Here is a 19,060-nt window from a genome sequence, read left to right on the forward strand (position 1 = left end):
AGATAAAATTAGATATATCTTTCCACTAATTTTTGTACAAAATATATTCGATTGATCTATAATATTGCATTTAAAAAGATAAATGTTTATAGCGTAAATACGTAATAAATGCCCATTTTGTAGAATTTTTCATTTGATACTAATTAAATTTATTTAAAACTAATTATATTTTAAGTCGTAAACAAATTTGCTATCGTCCCGCCAAATCAGCTTCGACCCTATATTACAAGCTTGTAGTGCCCTATTTGTCTATCTCGTTCTAACATATACTTTATTGTTTTTTTTTTTTTTACATTGCCAATCTATATACTTTATTTGCCATTTGTTTAACGGGCTGATATGTATAACTATTTTATCGACACTCAGTAGGTACATCGAAGGCATTTATTAATTAGCTAAATTATTAAAATTAAGGTTGTTTTCGGAAATTGTTCAAAAAAGACGTCTCTTGCCTCGCGACTTGCAATTGTTTTACATACGAACTTATTTAAAACTTATACCTTTCAACCAATTTTAAAAAGAAAGTGGTCTTCTTAATTGTGTCGTATTTTTTATGTTTGTTACCTCGTAACTCCGTCAGTAATAAATCAATTTGGATTTTTTTTTTATCTGAAAGACTTAGAACTTAGACTTGGTCCTATAGAAATTTTATCAAAATCGGTTCTCAGTAGTTTAGTTTTTAAACAAAATAACAGATTCTGTCACAATTTAAATCGCTTTTTTTTTTTATAGAACACAATTTTAAATTATATGTGCACTTCATTTCAAGCTTACTAAATGTTGAACAATCAGCTTGATTGATACTTTAGAGAAAAATTGGTGTCGAGTACATGAAATACAGTTTGATTTCTCTATTGTATGCAGCGCGTATAATGTTAAAAAAATTGAACATTAATGTTTACAGACAAATCTCCCGAACGGCGTTCTTGTCGTGCTATTTTGTCTACCATAGCCTAGTAGCCTAATAATATAGAATAGATATTGCGACGGTGATATTACAAAGAAATATGTTAAGATATAAAAGCTTTATGAAGACAATTTATCGAAAATAACTTATCAATTGCCCAATATTGAAACAGGGTTAGATGTACGAATGTAGTGTAAAGACATTTTTAGAAATGATAGTATTGTAATACGCGGGGACTTGTGACTTTGATTTTTGACTTATAAATTACATAACTCTTGAGATTCATATTTTACTGCAGCTAATTAATTTTCCTAATAGGTACACAGCCCACTTAGACAAGTGAGAAACTAATCTGTCGACAGATACGTTTTCGTTTCAGTATGTGTAATGATAGAGACAACAATGTCATCTTCGTTGTGTAATAATAGGCGTCTAATGAAAGTTTATTTGCCCATAGATTGGTTGGCCACTTGTCTAGGAGGGTAAATGTGATACATGTGAAATGAGGTGTGGAAATGTAAAGAAAAAAAATATTTGGAAATTATCCAGTTTTTAAGACTTGTCTCACTTGCCAATTGCCTATAATGATATAGGGTGGTTTCATGTAAAACTGAATTTTTGTGCTTTATTGTACGCTATTTTTTCTTTTTACTCAAAAATAACTGCGCTGAGTAAGCGAACACCTATGTTTGTATATAAAGACTGAAAAGGAGGACAATTTGCGATTGTCTGTCACTGTAACTCTGGATTGTTATCACAAAATATAATTGTAAAAATGTACCTAAATTTTTTAATAATTAAACTACAATGAATTATATTCCTTTTTTTTTCATTGCACATTTTCCAAACTTACATAATTAACTTACAAAATAATTCGATTTGTCTCGTATTTCCGAACAGATATAACAGTGAAATCTTCGAGAAAGCATTATTCCTAAATGTCGGCAAAACACTTTCAATTCTTCCAGTGTTCCGGGTGTTCATAGGCGGTTGTATTCACAGTCAGGGCGATTAAAATCACACTAGTCATAATAGTATGTTTTGTAGAACCCATAAATTTTATGGAACCTCCCTCACCGAGGGCGTAAAGTATTTTTTTATACAACTTAGAACGGCAAAAAATCTGACGACCCATCCTATGGAAAGTGGTAATGGTCCCCTATAGACATGAACATAACAGAGTATATTGTTTCGTCCATCATACCTCCCATGCGTTGCCATTCCTGAGGACTAAGATGTTCTTTTTTTGATGGGTGAAAATGGTATGGTAACCCCGCCTGCGCTAACAGGATACGCTGGCGGAGCTCTAGTAAAGGGTGATAGATGAGAATGAAAACAGGTCAGTTAGCCCATCATGATGAATTTATCAGGAATTAACCATGATAGTTTCCAGGTGGAACCGCGAGGAGGTTGACCTGGTTGGGTATATTGCTAGCAATGGGATTCTCAATCTCCATTACTAACAATCCCTTTCCCCCCAGCGCTAAGGTTGGTTATGCCTCTGCACCTTGTAAATTCACTGTCATATCCCACTCTTCAAACCGTAACACGAATGGGACAGAATCTACATCGGCAGATTATGTAAAGTATTTTTTAATTATCTTAACTGTGGAAGTCCTTATCACTGGTTAATCGACTAGAGTTGTCTACAGTCTATGAGCTTCCATCATCATTTTCATCATACCAGCCTTTAACTGTCCACTGCTGAGCATAAGCCTACTCTTTGGGGGATTTTGCCAGTAGTTGGCACGCTTGGCAGGAGGATTGGCAACAGCAGTTAGGCTTTGAAGATGTTTTAAGAGGGACGGTACTGCCCATCCCTCGCCCTCCCTTAGTCGCCTCTTAAGACACCCACGGGAATGGAAGGGGTGGCCTATTCTATACTGAGATCACACAGCAATTCCGAGCTTCCATATTAGTCATAAATCTCCAACCTTTATTTAGTCCACACACATTGATTATTAATATAGTTTCATTATCAGTTATAACTAATTAATAGAATTACAAACTCGTGTACTAAAACTAGGTAGGTTTAAGGAATAGTAGTGAAAAATAAACACGCAATAATATCAAAATACATTTATTTAAAAAATGACTATAAAGGAACCGAGTTAATATTATAAGGCACTGATTTTGCCCGACTAATTTATGGCTTACGACTGGACCGATCAGTTCATAAATAACAGCGGCAGCAGAAATTAGAAATACTCGTAATCACAAGGTGTAAATTGGAACTTCTTTCCTTTAATTCACTTTAAATTACGGCACAAATTTAAAATTAACGTAATCAATGGCCGCTACAAAAAAAATACGTCTTATTATTCATATAAAAATGTCCAAATGCAGAAAAGATTTTTAACCGCGAAATTTTCAATTTAGTATATTTTAATGTATCAATTAGATAAATTATAATTATTTTATTCAAAAAGCCCATTGCTAAATCTATACCTTGTCAAGTCAACCTCGACAGGTCCTTGGAAACCATATTGATTAAATCCTAGCGAATTTGTCACGATGGACTTATTGAGGTTATTTCATCACCAACAGCGCAAGCAGGGTTGCCATTCCTTTTTTATGCTTTAAAATTTATTTCAATACATTACAATTGCTGCCACTGTACTAACTGGTCATTATCCAAACATCTACATGATTCGTTTATGTATAAAAACTTGTATACAAAATGTTTTTATTAAACATCTAAAATTTAGATGTTTAAAAAACGAAAAGAAACTTTACTTTTCTTATAAACAGTTCAACAAGCGAATTACTAATCTGAATACCTAATATAAATTACTATACTTATATAGGCACCTTTGATTCAGCTTAAAAATAAATAAAATTATAGATAGTGTGGGTATTAAATTGGGGGAAAAATACAGTATATTCAAATAGGACCACGCCCTAAATATTGGCCCTAAAATAGTCCCTCTATGCGAATCATAATACAATCATATATAATTATAATACAAAATAATTAATTAATAGTAATATATTATACAGGGGGACCGGGTGGAGGTCGATCCATTTATTGGTATCCCGCCAGTATAAACTGAATTACCGAGAGTGTGTACGGATTTACAATTCAATTTCACAAAACGAATATTCCTCAGCTGGACATACGAAAGAGTAGTATCATGATTAATATAAAGTACTATTTTAATCCTTTATATCCTCTCATCATTTATTCTGGTTTAATTGGGCATGAAAAAGACAAAATATGCTATTTATTCAGGTGAAGATGAAAGGATAAATAAATGTGTTTGGGATCGTTATATTAAGTACTATAAGTTACCTCGACTAAAACTATCACGTCGTTGTATATTATTATATTGTTAGATAAAGAGTTAAACTCATACGGAGATAGGCAAAGTAGTTAAAAAAAACACTAATATACCTATTATTGTAATAGTATATAGTATGTAATTATGTTTTTGATTTCCGCGCATTGTTTGAGAAAAGTACTATACAAGCCTTGGCCACAACTATGCATTGATGGATTAACGTATGTGTGCCTCGGCTACGCCTTGGCCCACATTTGCACGTTCGTCCAGCAATGCCTCAGTTGCGGGCCGCTGCAGTAATATACTATTAATTCCCAAACTAACAATGTAAGCAGAATTTGAGATAGCTTCAGTCGAAGATAAAACGTTTTAAAAATAAAGTATATAATTAGAAATATATAATTGGCATGTGTGTTTAATAAAATAAACAATACAAATACAGGAAAGTACAAATCATACAAACGTCTGTGTAACATTTTCTTATATGGCATACAAAAAAATACTAAGTACTTTGTACGTATAATTAAATACAATTATCACATTTAAACAATTATGATCATTAAATATATTTAGGGGAAATACCAAAATCGAACGAACATAAATAACGGAAATTCACTTATAATTACAATAATCTGATAAAAAATGAAGTAAGTATAAAAATATTTGTAATCATTCTAGAAAATGTTTTATCTCCACTTATCACTCTTTGTATTAGCGACTGAGTGAAGCAAAATTATTTTTATTTAAGTTGAATGTGCCATTTTTTCACTAACATGACTAATTATTACGCTTACTTAAAATAAATTAGTAAAAAAAAATCTGGTAATAGATAATAGACATAACCTGATCAAAAATATACGATGCCAATTTAAAAGATTGTTTTCGAGTATCTATGGTTATCTTATATTTTTGTTTAGGCTATGGTCGAATTTGATATTAATGATTTTAATATAATACAAATTGTCGTTGTTACGTTTGATTATTGGTGCGAAGAGTTGGAACGACAGTATCACAATACTGGTTTACGTCCTCAAGGCGTTGCGACCTGAAAAAACGTATGAAACATTAGTATCACCAATCGATGTGATTGCACGATGATTTTGTCGACATGTTTGTGAAAAATCTACCAGAGGGAGACTTTGTAAAAAGGTCGATTGCTTGGGTACCTCTGTCCCATTTTCTACCGTAAAGCAGTTGTGTTTGCATGGCTGTGTTTCGGTTTGAAGGGTCGGATATGGCGTGAATTTACAGGGTACAGAGGAATAACACCTGAGTCCTCAGGAATGGCACCGCATGGGGGGTATCATGGGCGAGTCGCCTATAGATTAGCAGTACCATGGACATAACAGAGTATACTGTTTCACGCATAATACCCCCTATGCGTTGCCATTCCTGAGGACTCAGGTGTTATTCCTCTGTACCCTGTAAATTGACGCCATATCCCACCCTTCAAACCGAAACACAGCCATGCAAACACAACTGCTTCACGGTTGAAACACGAATGGGACAGAGGTACCCAAGCAATCGACTTTTGTACAAAGTCTCCCTCTGGTATTATATTACAGGGATGGAAGTTTCATGTGCTTCTAAGTATAAAAAAATTACCGTATGGTGCTGTGAAAAGTGCATACACTTTTATCCATTATATATTACATACTATAAAATGTGGATACTTACAACAAGTAAATTGCCGCTTTTAGCGCGGTGGATGGTCGGCTGGGGTCCGTTGATCACCTCGATGGTGCCGCCTTGTTTGCCGTTCACCAAATTGTGAGCGATCCTGCAACAGAGAAATGAGGTTAATAGAAAAATGTAGTAAAATTTTATACTTAGGTAGTTTATATATTTTATTCTTACATTATATAGATAGAGCCTAAAAAACGGGTCAATTTTATGTCAGCTAATTGTCAAATTAGCCGACTCGTTTTTTTAATCGGTATTGTATATACCCATAAAATGTATCTTGACGTATTATTTAATAAATAAAATTAGTGTTTACACATTAAAAAGAGGCAGAATTTATAAAAGAAAATAAATATAGAAGTTATAAAGGAAACACCCATAACTATTTATCATGCAAAATTGTATGAAAAAGTTGACCCGCTTTTCTCGAAGTGTTTCTGACACTCTATTTATATAATCTAAGATGTATCTTTTTATTTCCTGTTGAATAAATTATTATTATTATTGTTATAAAAAAAAAACTCACATCCTAGTGTCCACGATCTCAATGAGGTCCGGCTTCTTGGTGTAGTCCGTGACGATGGTCAGCGCCTCGATCAGGTGCGACACCGATATTATCAAATCTCCCTACGAACAGAGAAGAAGAATGTTTTTATACCCTCTGTGTGGTAACACATGCTTGAGCATAACATTTCCCTAAGAGTTTTGCCAGTAATTACCACGATTAGCAAGCGGCTATCGCGTCCCTCTTATTATATTACTAAAACATGTAGTCGCTTGCTAGACGTGGCAACTATTGGCAAAACCACCCAAGGGGGACACTTCGTTACGTTCAGCAGTGGACAGTTAAAGGCTGATATATAAAAAATATCTGTAAAGCTCACCAAAAATACATACGTATTTTTTTAGACATATCAATATATATATATATATATATATATATATATATATATATATATTGTAATTTTATAATAAACATTAAAAATGCAATTCTGCGTAATTTATTACCACCCTTTGAAATTCTGCGGTAGTACAGTGAATTAAGTCCAGTCGTGAACTTGCAAACTACTTCATTGAGCATTTATATAATCACTACAAAACATAACTTGTCTTTTTCTCAATGTCCTCTACCCAAAGGTTGTCTGAAAGAGATTGCTTAGCGATAAGGCCGCCTTTTGTATCACTTCTCATTAATATTTACTGTATTTGTTATTTCTCTTTTTACTTGGCGCAAAGTGTAAATAAATAAAATAAATAAATAACCGATCTCACCTTATCCTTCTTCAGCTCCTGCGGTATCTTGATGAGCACGAGGCTGTCCGACTCGTTGGTGACGATGACGTGCAGCTTGTCGAGCGGCAGCCGGTGCTTGAGCTTGTACGTCTTGCGGCCGGCCGCGTCCAGCACGTACAGCGCCTTGTTAGACGCGATCAGGGACCGGTCGCGCGGCTTGTACTTACGCCGGTCGTATTTCACCGCCTCACATGAGTACTGTGGAAACCATTGTTCTATTATAACAAGTAGTCAATGGTTTTTTTTAAATAAATGACAATTGAGTGGTGACCCCGCCTGCGCTAACGGTATACGCTGGCGGGGCACCAGTGAGGGATGAAAAGGCAGGTCAATTAGCCTATTGTGATATTGAATACACTAGGAATTTAGCACGATGGTTTCCAGGGGGGACCACGTGGAGGTCAACCTGATAGGGTATATTGCTAGCAATGTGACTGGTAGTCCGCATTACTTACAAACTCTCCCTCCCCCCAGTAGCCAATGTTAGAACTAGCGTCCGATTTTAATTTTGCCATTTCAAATTTTGCCAAGAACATTAATGTTAGATCCACACTAAAATATCAGGTGGTCTACCATCATCATCTTCCTACCCTTATCCCAATTATTATTTGGGGTCGGCGTAATATGGTTTTATACATATTACTAAAGGATTTAGCTTATAGTTTTACGACCGGCCGCCTGCCTGACGTCAACCCTCTTTGGGAAATCGACCCAGTAAATGGAGCTTTACATTTTGTTCATCATAATTCCTATCCTAATAGTCCAGAGGAACGATATTTTAACATTTTTAATAATTTTAAAAGGCATGTATTATGTATTTTTAACATCAAATTTCTGTTTCGTTCGTCCCCGAAATTTCGGAAAATATTTCATGGTAGGCCCCCTGGTATCAGTTCGTTTTCGGTTCGCTCTTAGTATCATCACCATCATATGATGATGATGATGATAAAGCTTTATATACATAGGACCTGTCAGAATATTAACGATGGGGTCTTTGTTGGCTTCAATGTTGAGTCTGAGACTCCTTAATCACTTTGTCTCATTCCATATTCTTATGATACTTAGAATGGTAAACAAATGGTGAAGTCACTTATATGTATGTATTAAATGTAATGTAACTTGTATACAATAATGATTTTGCATGCTTTAGACTATAAGGCGAACATTTGTACTTCACAATGGATCAATATCTGTAAAAACAATGTTCTGGCAAAAAAACAAATCTATCTTTTTTTTTTATACAACTTAGAATGGCAAACAAGCTGACGGTCCACCTGGTGGAAAGTGGTAACCGTCACCTATAGACATGAGCAGTACCATGGACATAACAGAGTGTACTGTTTCGCCCATGATACCCCAATGCCTCGCCATTCCTGAGGACTCAGGTGTTATTCCTCTGTACCCTGTAAATTCACGCCATCTATCTAACGGTCTACCTGATGGAAAGTAGTAAAAGTTGCCTATAGACATGTACAGCACCATAGATATCACAGAATCACATATGTTGCCATTCCTGAGGACTAGAGTGTTTTTTTTTAATGGATGATAATGGAATGGTAACCCCGTCTGCGCTATCGGTATACACTGGTGGGGTATCAGTAAGAGGTGATAGGTGCGGATGAAAAGGCAGGTCAGTTAATGTATCGTGACGAATTCCACGATAAATTAATCACGATGGATGGTTGGGTGGAACCGCGAGGAAATCGACCATCATTGCTATCAATATACCTTATCAAAGGTATATCGATAGCAATGGGGACTAACCTCCCCATTAGTAAAAATCCCTTCCTCCCGGACTATAGTGTTAAGTCTCCGTATTTCATTCATTCCATTCTGTTCTATCATACTACGAAGTATACTCACAATGAGCTGTTCCCCGGCGGGCCACAGGGGCGACGCCATGAAGGTATTCCTCAGGGTCTGGTGCTCAAGCGTGAGCCGGTCGTCCGTGAACCTGTCCTTGATGCTGCTCGGATAGCTGTTCTTCTTGCCTAAGTGATAAAACAGATTGATTTATATAAGTGTTGAAGATTCTTTATTTTAATAGCCATATATTCTTTTTATTTTAACTACTAACCCTATTATTTATTTTGGGGGGAAAGGGATTGTTAGTAATGGAGATTGAGAATCCCATTGCTAGCAATATACCCAACCATGTCGACCTCGCGGCTCTCCTTGGACACTATCATGGTTAATTCCTGATAAATTCATCATGATGGGCTAACTGGCCTGTTTTCATTCTCATCTATCACCCTTCACTGGTGCTCCGCCAGCGTATCCCGTTAGCGCAGGCGGGGTTACCATACCATTTTCACCCATAAATAACCCCCTATTATTCATAAAAACTCGTACAAACCTATTTTAATTAGTTATGCCACTTTTTTTCAATTGGAAATTCAGTGAAAAAGAAAAAGATAAAACACTTCAATAACTAAAAGAGGTTTGGCATTGTTATGAATAAGTGGTTGAGTTTACATTTACCATCGCGCAATAATTAAATAAATAAATAATAAATTTTACTATAATAATAATAATTAATAAAATTATAATTATAATTAAATTAATAATAATAAAATAAAAATAATTAATATGTAAATCAGTGTGTCCCAACCTTTTTTGTGCCATGCCCCGCTTGAACATTTCTAAAATTTTTATGCCACCATACATAATTTTTCCTGACGACTCTAATCGCCCAGTTGATATTTTGGTAACGTCAAACGAAATTATACCTAATAAATATTTACAGCATTTTTTTATTTACTTTTTTGTTAAATTTGGCGCCGATATCTACTCGTAGCATTGCATTTAAATGTCCCGGAGCAAAAGAGTTAAAATCGTTTCAAGTCCATTTTTTAATTGCCCCCCCTTAAATATCAAATTGCCCTCTTATGGGGCGTGGGCCCCACGTTGGGAAACACTGATCCAAATGTAAATGGCTGACCTTTGAACATGCTCTCCGCGAGCACTTTGAGCTCGAACTGCTTCTTCTGGTCCGCGGTGAGCGCGAGCCGGTAGCGACGTGATAACAACGCCCGGTGCAACCTCTGTAGCTCCCTGACGATGAAAGTTTATAACAAAAATAGAATACAAAAGACCTTATAAAAAATCACATTCGAATATTGTAAAATTATTGAAAATAAAAAAAAAAATTTGCCAATTTCACTTTGGATGATATTTTATGATTTTAACAATATGTTGCTATGGAATAAAAAAATTCATATACGCATAGGAACTTTGAGAACTTAGATCATTTTTTATAAATTTTAATTGCAACATTGTTTTAAAAATTCTTATGGTATTTTAGATGACTTTAATACAGCTTCTAGTTGCGGGTAATGGAATTATACTCTTTAACTAATGTTACCATAAACGGATCTTACCCCTCTCCTCGTGTCTATTAACACTACGAAAATAATTGATAACAAAAATTTTAACTTGATGAAAGAATCCCATGTGTTTACCTGGAGGCTTCTTGGCAGGTCGCAGGGCAGACCGGCCATGAAAGGTCGAGGATCTTGGTGGGCAGTTGGGTTGCCAGTCTTTTCAGCCAGTGCACCTTCGCGATGCCGAGGAAACGACGGTTCTCCGGGGTCTCGGGGCCGTTGCGGGTGATAAAACCTTAATGACATATAAAGTATTCAAATAAGTTGACTTATAAAATAGAAATAACCAGATTTGAACTGAGGTAAATTTTATATGAAAGCCTTTATCTTTATTCAACTCACGTTTCTGTCGTGAGGCAACTTGCATGGCTGGGGGGAAAGGGATTGTTAGCAATGGAGTTTGACAGCCCCATTGCTAGCAATATGCCTTATTAGGTCGACCTCCACGTGGTTCCCCCTGGAAAGCATCGTGAACAATTCTTGTTGAATTCGTCACGATGGGCTAACTGACCTGCTTCATACTCATCTATCATCCTTCACTGGTGCCCCGCCGGTGTATACCGATAGCGCGGGTGGGGATACCATTTCATTATCGTCCATTAAAAAACTTGCATGGCTGTGTTTTGGTTTCGAAGCGTGAGATATGATTACAAAGTATAGAGCCGAATCGAATTATCCGTAGATACAATGCTTTATACAATGAGGTCCCGGGTTCAAAAATCGATCGGGCCAGACCTTTTTAAAGAACAAAACTTTTCTAAATTGTCCCGGGTTGGGTATTCTGGATTATGCCCCAAGATGTTCGTTGACTGGTTCTTCACATACACCGCATGAGAACCCTTATTTATTAATTTAAAACCATCTTTCTCCACAAGTATGGCAATGCATTGAATACAAGCAGAATTAAATTAATTGATCCCTACCAGAGGGAGACTTTGTACAAAAGTCGATTGCTTGGGTACCTCTGTCCCATTCGTGTTTCAACCGTGAAGCAGTTGTGTTTGCATGGCTGTGTTTCAGTTTGAAGGGTGGGATATGGTGTGAATTTACCGAGTACAGAGAAATATCACCTGAGTCCTCAGGAATGGCAACGCATGGGGGGTATCATGGGCGGAACAGTATACTCTGTTATGTCCATGGTACTGCTCATGTCTATAGGCGACGGTTACCACTTTCCATCAGGTGGGCCATCAGCTTGTTTGCCATTCTAAGTTGTATTAAAAAAATCCTACTTCTCATCACTTAGGGCCAGATAGGGTACTTTGCAAGTACTTGCGCTTCTAATCTTTGTTGCTAATAATCATCTTTTTCAGATGACATTTGTTCACACTAGGGGTAGGGAATATATAGCATTATCTATATATTTCAGTTGAAATATCTATGTACTGGTGCAATAATGACTATGTTTTGGATATTGCATAACAGACTTTTAACATATTCGAAAATAGATATCCAGCCGATATGGGCGATATCGAAATGGGGTTTTTTTTTATGGGTGAAAATGGTATGGTAACCCCGTCTGCGCTAACGGTATACGCTGGCGGAGCACCAGTGAAGGGTGATAGATGAGAATGAAAACAGGCCAGTTAGCCCATCATGATGAATTCATCAGGAATTAACCATGATAGTTTCCAGGGGGAATCGCGAGGAGGTCACCCTGGTTGGGTATATTGCTAGCAATGGGATTCCCAGTCTCCATTACTAACAATCCCTTCCCCCCACTATCGAAATGGGTTATGACCTTTTTACCGCCATCAATGTCAAGAGGACCTCAATATATAGATATCGGATCAGTAACCATATGCCACCCATGCCTAGTTCAGATTTCCTTTAATACAATTCTCTCTCTCACCTGAAATGAAGGCCCTGATGACGAGGGCTGCCTTCTTTCTCCTCTCCTTCAGCCTCTGCGCGAGGAACCTTCGCACCCACTTCTCTATCACGATAGCGGCTGCTCTCATCCTGAGGTACTCCCGTCTCTGCCGGTACCCTCGCCAGCGGCTCTGGATAATGGTGGCTATGTCGTTCTTCTTCACTTGATACGCGTCTTCAGTCTCGAATAGTGTTTTCGGGAAGCGGATGAAGATTTTCGAGCTGGAATGATTTTGTTGGTAAAGAACTCGTGTTTCAACCGTGAAGCAGTTGTGTTTGCATGGCTGTGTTTCGGTTTAAAGGGTGGGATATGGCGTGAATTTACAGGGTACAGAGGAATAACACCTGAGTCCTCAGGAATAGCAACGTATGGGGGGGTATCATGGGTGAAACAGTATACTCTGTTATGTCCATGGTACTGCTCATGTGTATAGGCGACGGTTACCACTTTCCATCAGGTGGGCCGTCAGTTTGTTTGCCATTCTAAGTTTTATATAAAAAAAAACGAACTTATTTTTGCTATTTTTGGACTGATTTCAATAATTATTTTTTGCAGTTGATAAAATTTACTTGTTGTTGTTTTATGTTAATTTTGACACGCTAATAATTGCTGTTTCTTTCCGTAGTAAAATTCGATAATTCGACTATTTAAATTTTGTATCTCTATATAGGTTGGTAGTTTAGAGCAAGCACAAAAGATTATGGAAAGGTCGCAGTGTCACAGGTTTTTCTGCCTGAAAAAAGCCCGTCTTTCAATAATATTTTTTTTATTTATATATATATAATTAGAAAGTGAATACAGTCCTTTTTAAATTGTTCTCTTTTAACTTACTTGCCCATCCTGTACTCTTCCCTTTCGTATTTCATTGCCTCGACGAGTTTCTGCACGCCATCTCGCGGCGGTCCGTGGAAATTCGGCCATGTCTCAGCGCTCAGGCACTTGTACCTGTTAATTTTAGAAATTTATTAGTTCATATAACATAATCAATGACATACAGATTTATAAATATATTTTAAATAAGTATACTAGAGTTAAAGAAGTTATAATCGCCATTACTAAAATAATATTTAAAGTTTTGTTTCAATCACTAATTGACTTTGGTTCATACATACATACATATCTGTCACGCCTGTCTCCCATTAGGGTAGGCAGAAACAATGGAACGCCAAATGCTTCGATTCAAACAAACCTCTTTCGCTTCTTCCACATTCATCAATCTTGTCATACACGCTCGCCGGTTACGGGTACTTTTAATTTGGCCCTTCTTCAGCACGTCGCCTATTTGGTCGACATACGTCCGTCTAGGGCGGCCCCTACCGACATCTCCATTCATTCTTGCTCGATAAATCTCTTTCGTAATTCTTCTTTCATCCATCCTCTCCAAATGACCAAACCAACGCAACATTCCTTTTTCAATTTTTGTCACTACATCGTCTTTCAGTCCACACTTCTCTCTAATCACACTGTTTCTTACTCTATCTTTTAAAGTAATACCACACATACTTCTCAAAGCTCTCATCTGTACAGCATATATCTTACTTTCATGCTTCTTCTGCCATACCCACGATTCGCTTCCATACATGAGTGTTGGTGTCAGTACTCCTTGAATTATAGCAAGGCGAGCTTTGCTCGATACATTTTTACTTGACATAATCGAGAGCAGTGCACCGTTAACACTGTTTCCCGCTTTTACTCTCCTCTCAATATCTCTGTCACACTTCCCATCCCTCGTAAACAAAGAACCTAAATATAGAAACTCACTCACTTGCTCCACTTTTTCATCTCCTATCATAATCTGGCATGCCGTTAAACTTTCATTCCTCTCAAAAACCATTACCTTCGTCTTCTTCGCATTTATTTTCATACCTTTTCTTGCATACGCTTCATTCATTATAGTCACCATTTGTTGTAATTCATACTCCGACGATGCAAAAAGCACTTGGTCGTCGGCGTATAAAAGAGTCTTAAACAGAGACTCATTCATCCTGAATCCACAATTAGATCCTTTCAAATCGGTCAAGCAACTGTCCATAAATAGGTTGAACAGCCAAGGAGACGCTACACAGCCCTGTCTAACACCACTGACTGACTTTGGTTCAAACACTTATAAATCATAATAATTGTTAATTAAAATTTAAAATAAAAAATTTGTTAAACTAAAATATTGAGAATAAATTTAAAGTTTTCTTTTACTACATTTCAGATAAGCCGTTGACAAAAAGAATCAATTATAATTCTTTACAGAATCTTATGGCAAAGTTTTCGACTGTTTATTAGAGATAAAAACAATGTAACCTCTCAAGGAATGCCTCATATGTGCGCCTGTAAGCGAAGCCGGCGCGGCGCACGCGCAGGTTTTCCATCAGTCCGAGGTATTTCACTTGGTGAGAAATTAGCTTTTCGTCGAATTGCACTAAAATGAAAATAATACAATAATTTACATTAGCATTTTAAATACTTTGACATTTTTGTATCAATATAATAGCCTATTAAGAGTATTCGAGGGATGGGCAGTAGCGTTCCTCTTAAAACATCACCAAAAGTCTATTGCAGTTGCCAATCCGCCTGCCAAACATGGCAACTATTGAGACCCCCCCCCCCCCCTTATAGGGGAATCTTATATTCCAGCATGCGGCATGCTCATTTGCCCTATTCAGATCCTTTTTTTATCGAGATTAAAAGAAAAAAAAAAGCAACTACATATTTCTTAAATTGGGGCAAACAATACATACTTATAAAATTTCATTAAAATCAGTTGAGCTGTTATGGAGATTAATGTGAAGGGCAGGAATATCGTGACTAGGCATTTTTATAAATTAAGATTTAGTAATCTCTGGTTTAGATTTACTCTAGCACTTTACTCGTTTATTTTTTAAAGCATTTTATTTGTCAAGTATTTAATCTTTAAAAAGTCAATTGTTGATACTCACTTGGCATCTTGGCGTCGTTGGGCTTTATACACCTGATGTAGGAGGGCTCCTTGCTGCTCAGGATCTTGATGAGATCGTTCAGTGAATTTTTGAACTGCGTGATCGCCGTTTCGGGCCGTTTCTTACTTAATAGGTTGTACTCCTAAAATGTTAAGATAAAAATTTTGTTGAGCGTATCCACATGTGACGTATCGACTGTTTTATGTTCAGCACATATTAAATCTTAGTTATGTTTATATCGATATTTCGCTTTATCTCTTTCATTTAATATTCCTATTAATTAATCTTATTCCAACAATGTTAAAAATATTGACAATCCAATAGACTCAAGTCATTTGCATAGTTTTGTTTCACTCTTGTAGTTGTCATAGTTTTATTTCATTCTTGTTTCTATCGCCAAACGATTACTTGCATTGTTGAATTATTCGAAGAGTGCGATAGGAAACATGTCTATTATTGCTCTTTACTATATACTTTCAAACTGAACAGCCAAATTAAGTTTTTGATTTTAAACCAAAGTTTAAATTATATTAAGTAATTTAATTTAATTTTTTTTTTAAATCAAATGACCAATTTTCAACCAAGATTGCGAATAAAACACGTATTGTAGGGTCTACAATGTACTTTATCAATTATTAACATCTTTCATAATAATATTGTAGAATGCATTAAATAAATTTAATTTAATTTCATATTTACTTGCATACACCCCCTTAAGAAGACTTCCGGATGAAATCGAATTCATTGTCATAAACAACAAACACAGTAAGTTCGTTAAATTTCACGTTGTGCACGCATATAGTTATTGTATTAAAAAAATAAAAAATGTACGTAAATTTATGAAAATAATACTGCGAAAAACCTACCCAATCTGGCAACACTGGATGGAAAAATAGGTTTACACATTATTACTGACCTTGAAGCAGTTAGCCACGATGCTGTTGCCGCTGGAGGCCATCAGGGTCTGAATATCCCTGAACAGCAGGTCGTTGTTCTTCTCAAGGAAGGTGTTCACATTATATGTGACCTCGCCGGCGTAGTGCTTCAGGCAAAACTCCTGGTAGATGGAATGGAGAAATGATCGAGAGTCATCAAGCTGTTTGTCATTTTTATAGTAAGTACAGAATAAGTAAGTTAAAGGAGGGCAATTAAGTCTATAATTATATGAATTTGTAAACAACGTGAAATTTTAACATTCATTATGATATGAATCTTTTTTTTTTATACAACTTAGAATGGCAAGCAAGCTGACGGCCCACCTGATGAAAAGCGGTAAGCGTCGCCTATAGACATGAGCAGTACCATGGACATAACAAAGTATACTTTTTCGCTCACGATACCCCCCATGCGTTGCCATTCCTGAGGACTCAGGTGTTATTCCTCTGTACCCAGTAAATCCACGTCATATCCCACCCTTCAAACCGAAACACAGCCATGCAAACACAACTGCTTCATGGTTGAAACACGAATGGGACAGAGGTATCCAAGCAATCGACTTTTGTACAAAGTCTCCCTCTGGTGAAATCTGATCATTAAATCTTTAATTCTTCAAGCACAGAGGTCATACGTAAATTTATTTCCATGTAAAAAACATAGAACTTTCAATAATTTTGTATATTTAAAAAAAAATTACTTGGGTATTTATATAATGTAATAGTTTAAAATGGTTGCCAAAATTCTTATTTCAGTATTAACAAATTTAGATAATCAGCTGTTAACAAAGATTTTTGTTATAGAACTTTTGTTAACCTTTTTTTATATAATATTGTAAACAACTCACATCTCGCCCCATGATTTTCTGGGTCCTAGTGTCAGCCTTCCTGTGGGATTTGTAATGGGGGTGCTGATCCAGATGCTGGGTCAAGCGCTCCAGTAAACTGCTGTCGGTCGCATCTCCCGGCCTGAGGCATTCGTCATCAAGGATCGCAATTATACCTGGGAAGAATTTAACTTCATCATCATTTTGTCTCTTTTAGGTTAAGTTTTGTAGGGCAATAGATTTTTTGACTAATCACTACATACGAGTCTGTCTGGATACCTTTTTAATGTCCATTGCAGAAAAAAAAACATAGCTGTCAAATTTACTTTCTTAATCATTTTTCCTTTAATTTTGAACATGAATCACCTTGATTTATATCACCAATAAAAAAAATCATGCAAAGAAGGGTTAAATCTTTAAAACTACGCAACGGATTTTGAAACGGTTTTTTTTAATAGATAGTGGGTCAAGAGGAAGGTTTATATGTATAATAGATTCATAATATTGTAAAGAAACATTGATAATTTTAAAGGTTTCTAATGGGTCGGCTGTTCGGCGCTATTTAGTATCAGCATTGCACCCGTGCGAAGCCGGGGCGGGTCGCTAGTTTTATATAATACTGAGAATTTCCCAAGAGACTACAGCATGGGGTTCTTTAAAAGGGGGGTAAAGAGGTTTTTTCAGGGTCGGCTACGCACGCATAATACCTCTGGTATTGCAGGTGTTCATAGGCTACGGTAACCACTTACCATCAGGTGGGCCGTATGCTTGTTTGCCACCTCAGTGATATAAAAAAAAAAGAATAGCAAACAAATAAGTAAGATTTTTGTGTTAGTCGCCTGAACGTAGTTACATCTATCTTCAGTAGTACTTACAACTGATTGGAAAACATGATTTTATCCTCCATTACAGTTCAATTATTTTAGTATTACGAAGGTGGCAAACGAGCACATAGCCCGTCTGATGGTAAACGGTCACTGTAGTCTATGGACGCCTGCAACACTAAGGTCATGTTGCCGACCTTGAAGAAACCTTAATATACCCTTTTTGAAGAATCCCATACTGTAGTCTCAAGGAAAAGCCTCGGCAGGGAGCTCATTCCACAGCTTGAGGGTTCACAGGGAGAAAATTTCTTTGAAACCGCATTATACTTATATATTATTTCCTTAAATACTTTCAAATACTCTAAGTTATTATGTGACATATATATACATCAAAGAACAGACTATTTGGTACAGTCAAATGCAGTGTAAGATTTATTACAGGAAATTGATGGATGAAGATGACTCGGCAATGTTTCCTTGACAGTCTGTGGGCACGGCTCAAATAGTAAAGTAGACATCAAACCTTTGTGTTTGGCTTCAATCAGGTCGCAAATGATGATGTTGTTGAAATACTCGACCGGCTCCCATGTGATGCCCTCGCGGAGGTACTCCTCCTGCTCCGACTTGAGGGTCAGCTGGATGAACAGTTGCTGGAGTTTCTCGTTGCAGAAGTTGATGCAGAACTGTTCAAAACTTGTAAAGGAAGGATGGAATTGATTTTCTGCCGATCTTGATTATATATTATTTCTCAACGAATATTTTTTTCGATTGCTTAGGTACCTCTGTCCCATTGGTGTTTCAACCGTGAAGCAGTTGTGTTTGCATGGCTGTGTTTCGCATGGCAGAGATATGGCATGAATTTATAGGGCACAGAGGAATAACACCTGAGTCCTCAGGAATGGCAACGCATGGGGGGTATCATGGGCGAAACAGTATACTCTGTTATGTCCATGGTACTGCTCATGTCTATAGGCGACAGTTACCACTTTCCATGGCCGTCAGCTTGTTTGCCATTCTAAGTTGTATAAAAAAAAGATAAGCTGTTTACGTAATAGTAAGCTATAACTACAGGCGTAATATTAAAGGCCAAAGCCATGCCAACGTTTGTGGCATGAAGATTTTAAGTC

The 19,060-nt window shown here is 36.6% G+C and overlaps 1 protein-coding gene across 2 annotated transcripts in view; it reads right to left on the minus strand.

Moving 5' to 3' along the window:
* Window positions 1-2,971: 2,971 nt before the first annotated feature.
* LOC113520707 (unconventional myosin IC) overlaps window positions 2,972-19,060 on the minus strand; it is an 82,720-nt gene continuing 66,631 nt past the window's right edge. For both annotated transcript variants that reach the window (XM_052897360.1, XM_052897361.1), the window contains exons 8-21: window positions 18,457-18,626; window positions 17,131-17,285; window positions 16,267-16,407; window positions 15,351-15,492; window positions 14,716-14,833; window positions 13,252-13,365; window positions 12,400-12,641; window positions 10,626-10,782; window positions 10,106-10,218; window positions 9,028-9,155; window positions 7,144-7,362; window positions 6,398-6,498; window positions 5,866-5,968; window positions 2,972-5,233 (exon numbers count right to left, since the gene is read on the minus strand). In XM_052897360.1, coding sequence (XP_052753320.1) covers window positions 5,219-5,233; window positions 5,866-5,968; window positions 6,398-6,498; window positions 7,144-7,362; window positions 9,028-9,155; window positions 10,106-10,218; window positions 10,626-10,782; window positions 12,400-12,641; window positions 13,252-13,365; window positions 14,716-14,833; window positions 15,351-15,492; window positions 16,267-16,407; window positions 17,131-17,285; window positions 18,457-18,626 — 1,918 coding nt within the window. In that variant the 3' untranslated portion in view covers window positions 2,972-5,218. The remainder of the gene's footprint in view (window positions 5,234-5,865; window positions 5,969-6,397; window positions 6,499-7,143; window positions 7,363-9,027; window positions 9,156-10,105; window positions 10,219-10,625; window positions 10,783-12,399; window positions 12,642-13,251; window positions 13,366-14,715; window positions 14,834-15,350; window positions 15,493-16,266; window positions 16,408-17,130; window positions 17,286-18,456; window positions 18,627-19,060) is intronic.

Source organism: Galleria mellonella, unplaced genomic scaffold, assembly GCF_026898425.1.
Source record: "Galleria mellonella isolate WM207_F2 unplaced genomic scaffold, CSIRO_AGI_GalMel_v1 utg36, whole genome shotgun sequence".
Lineage (NCBI taxonomy): Eukaryota > Metazoa > Arthropoda > Insecta > Lepidoptera > Pyralidae > Galleria > Galleria mellonella.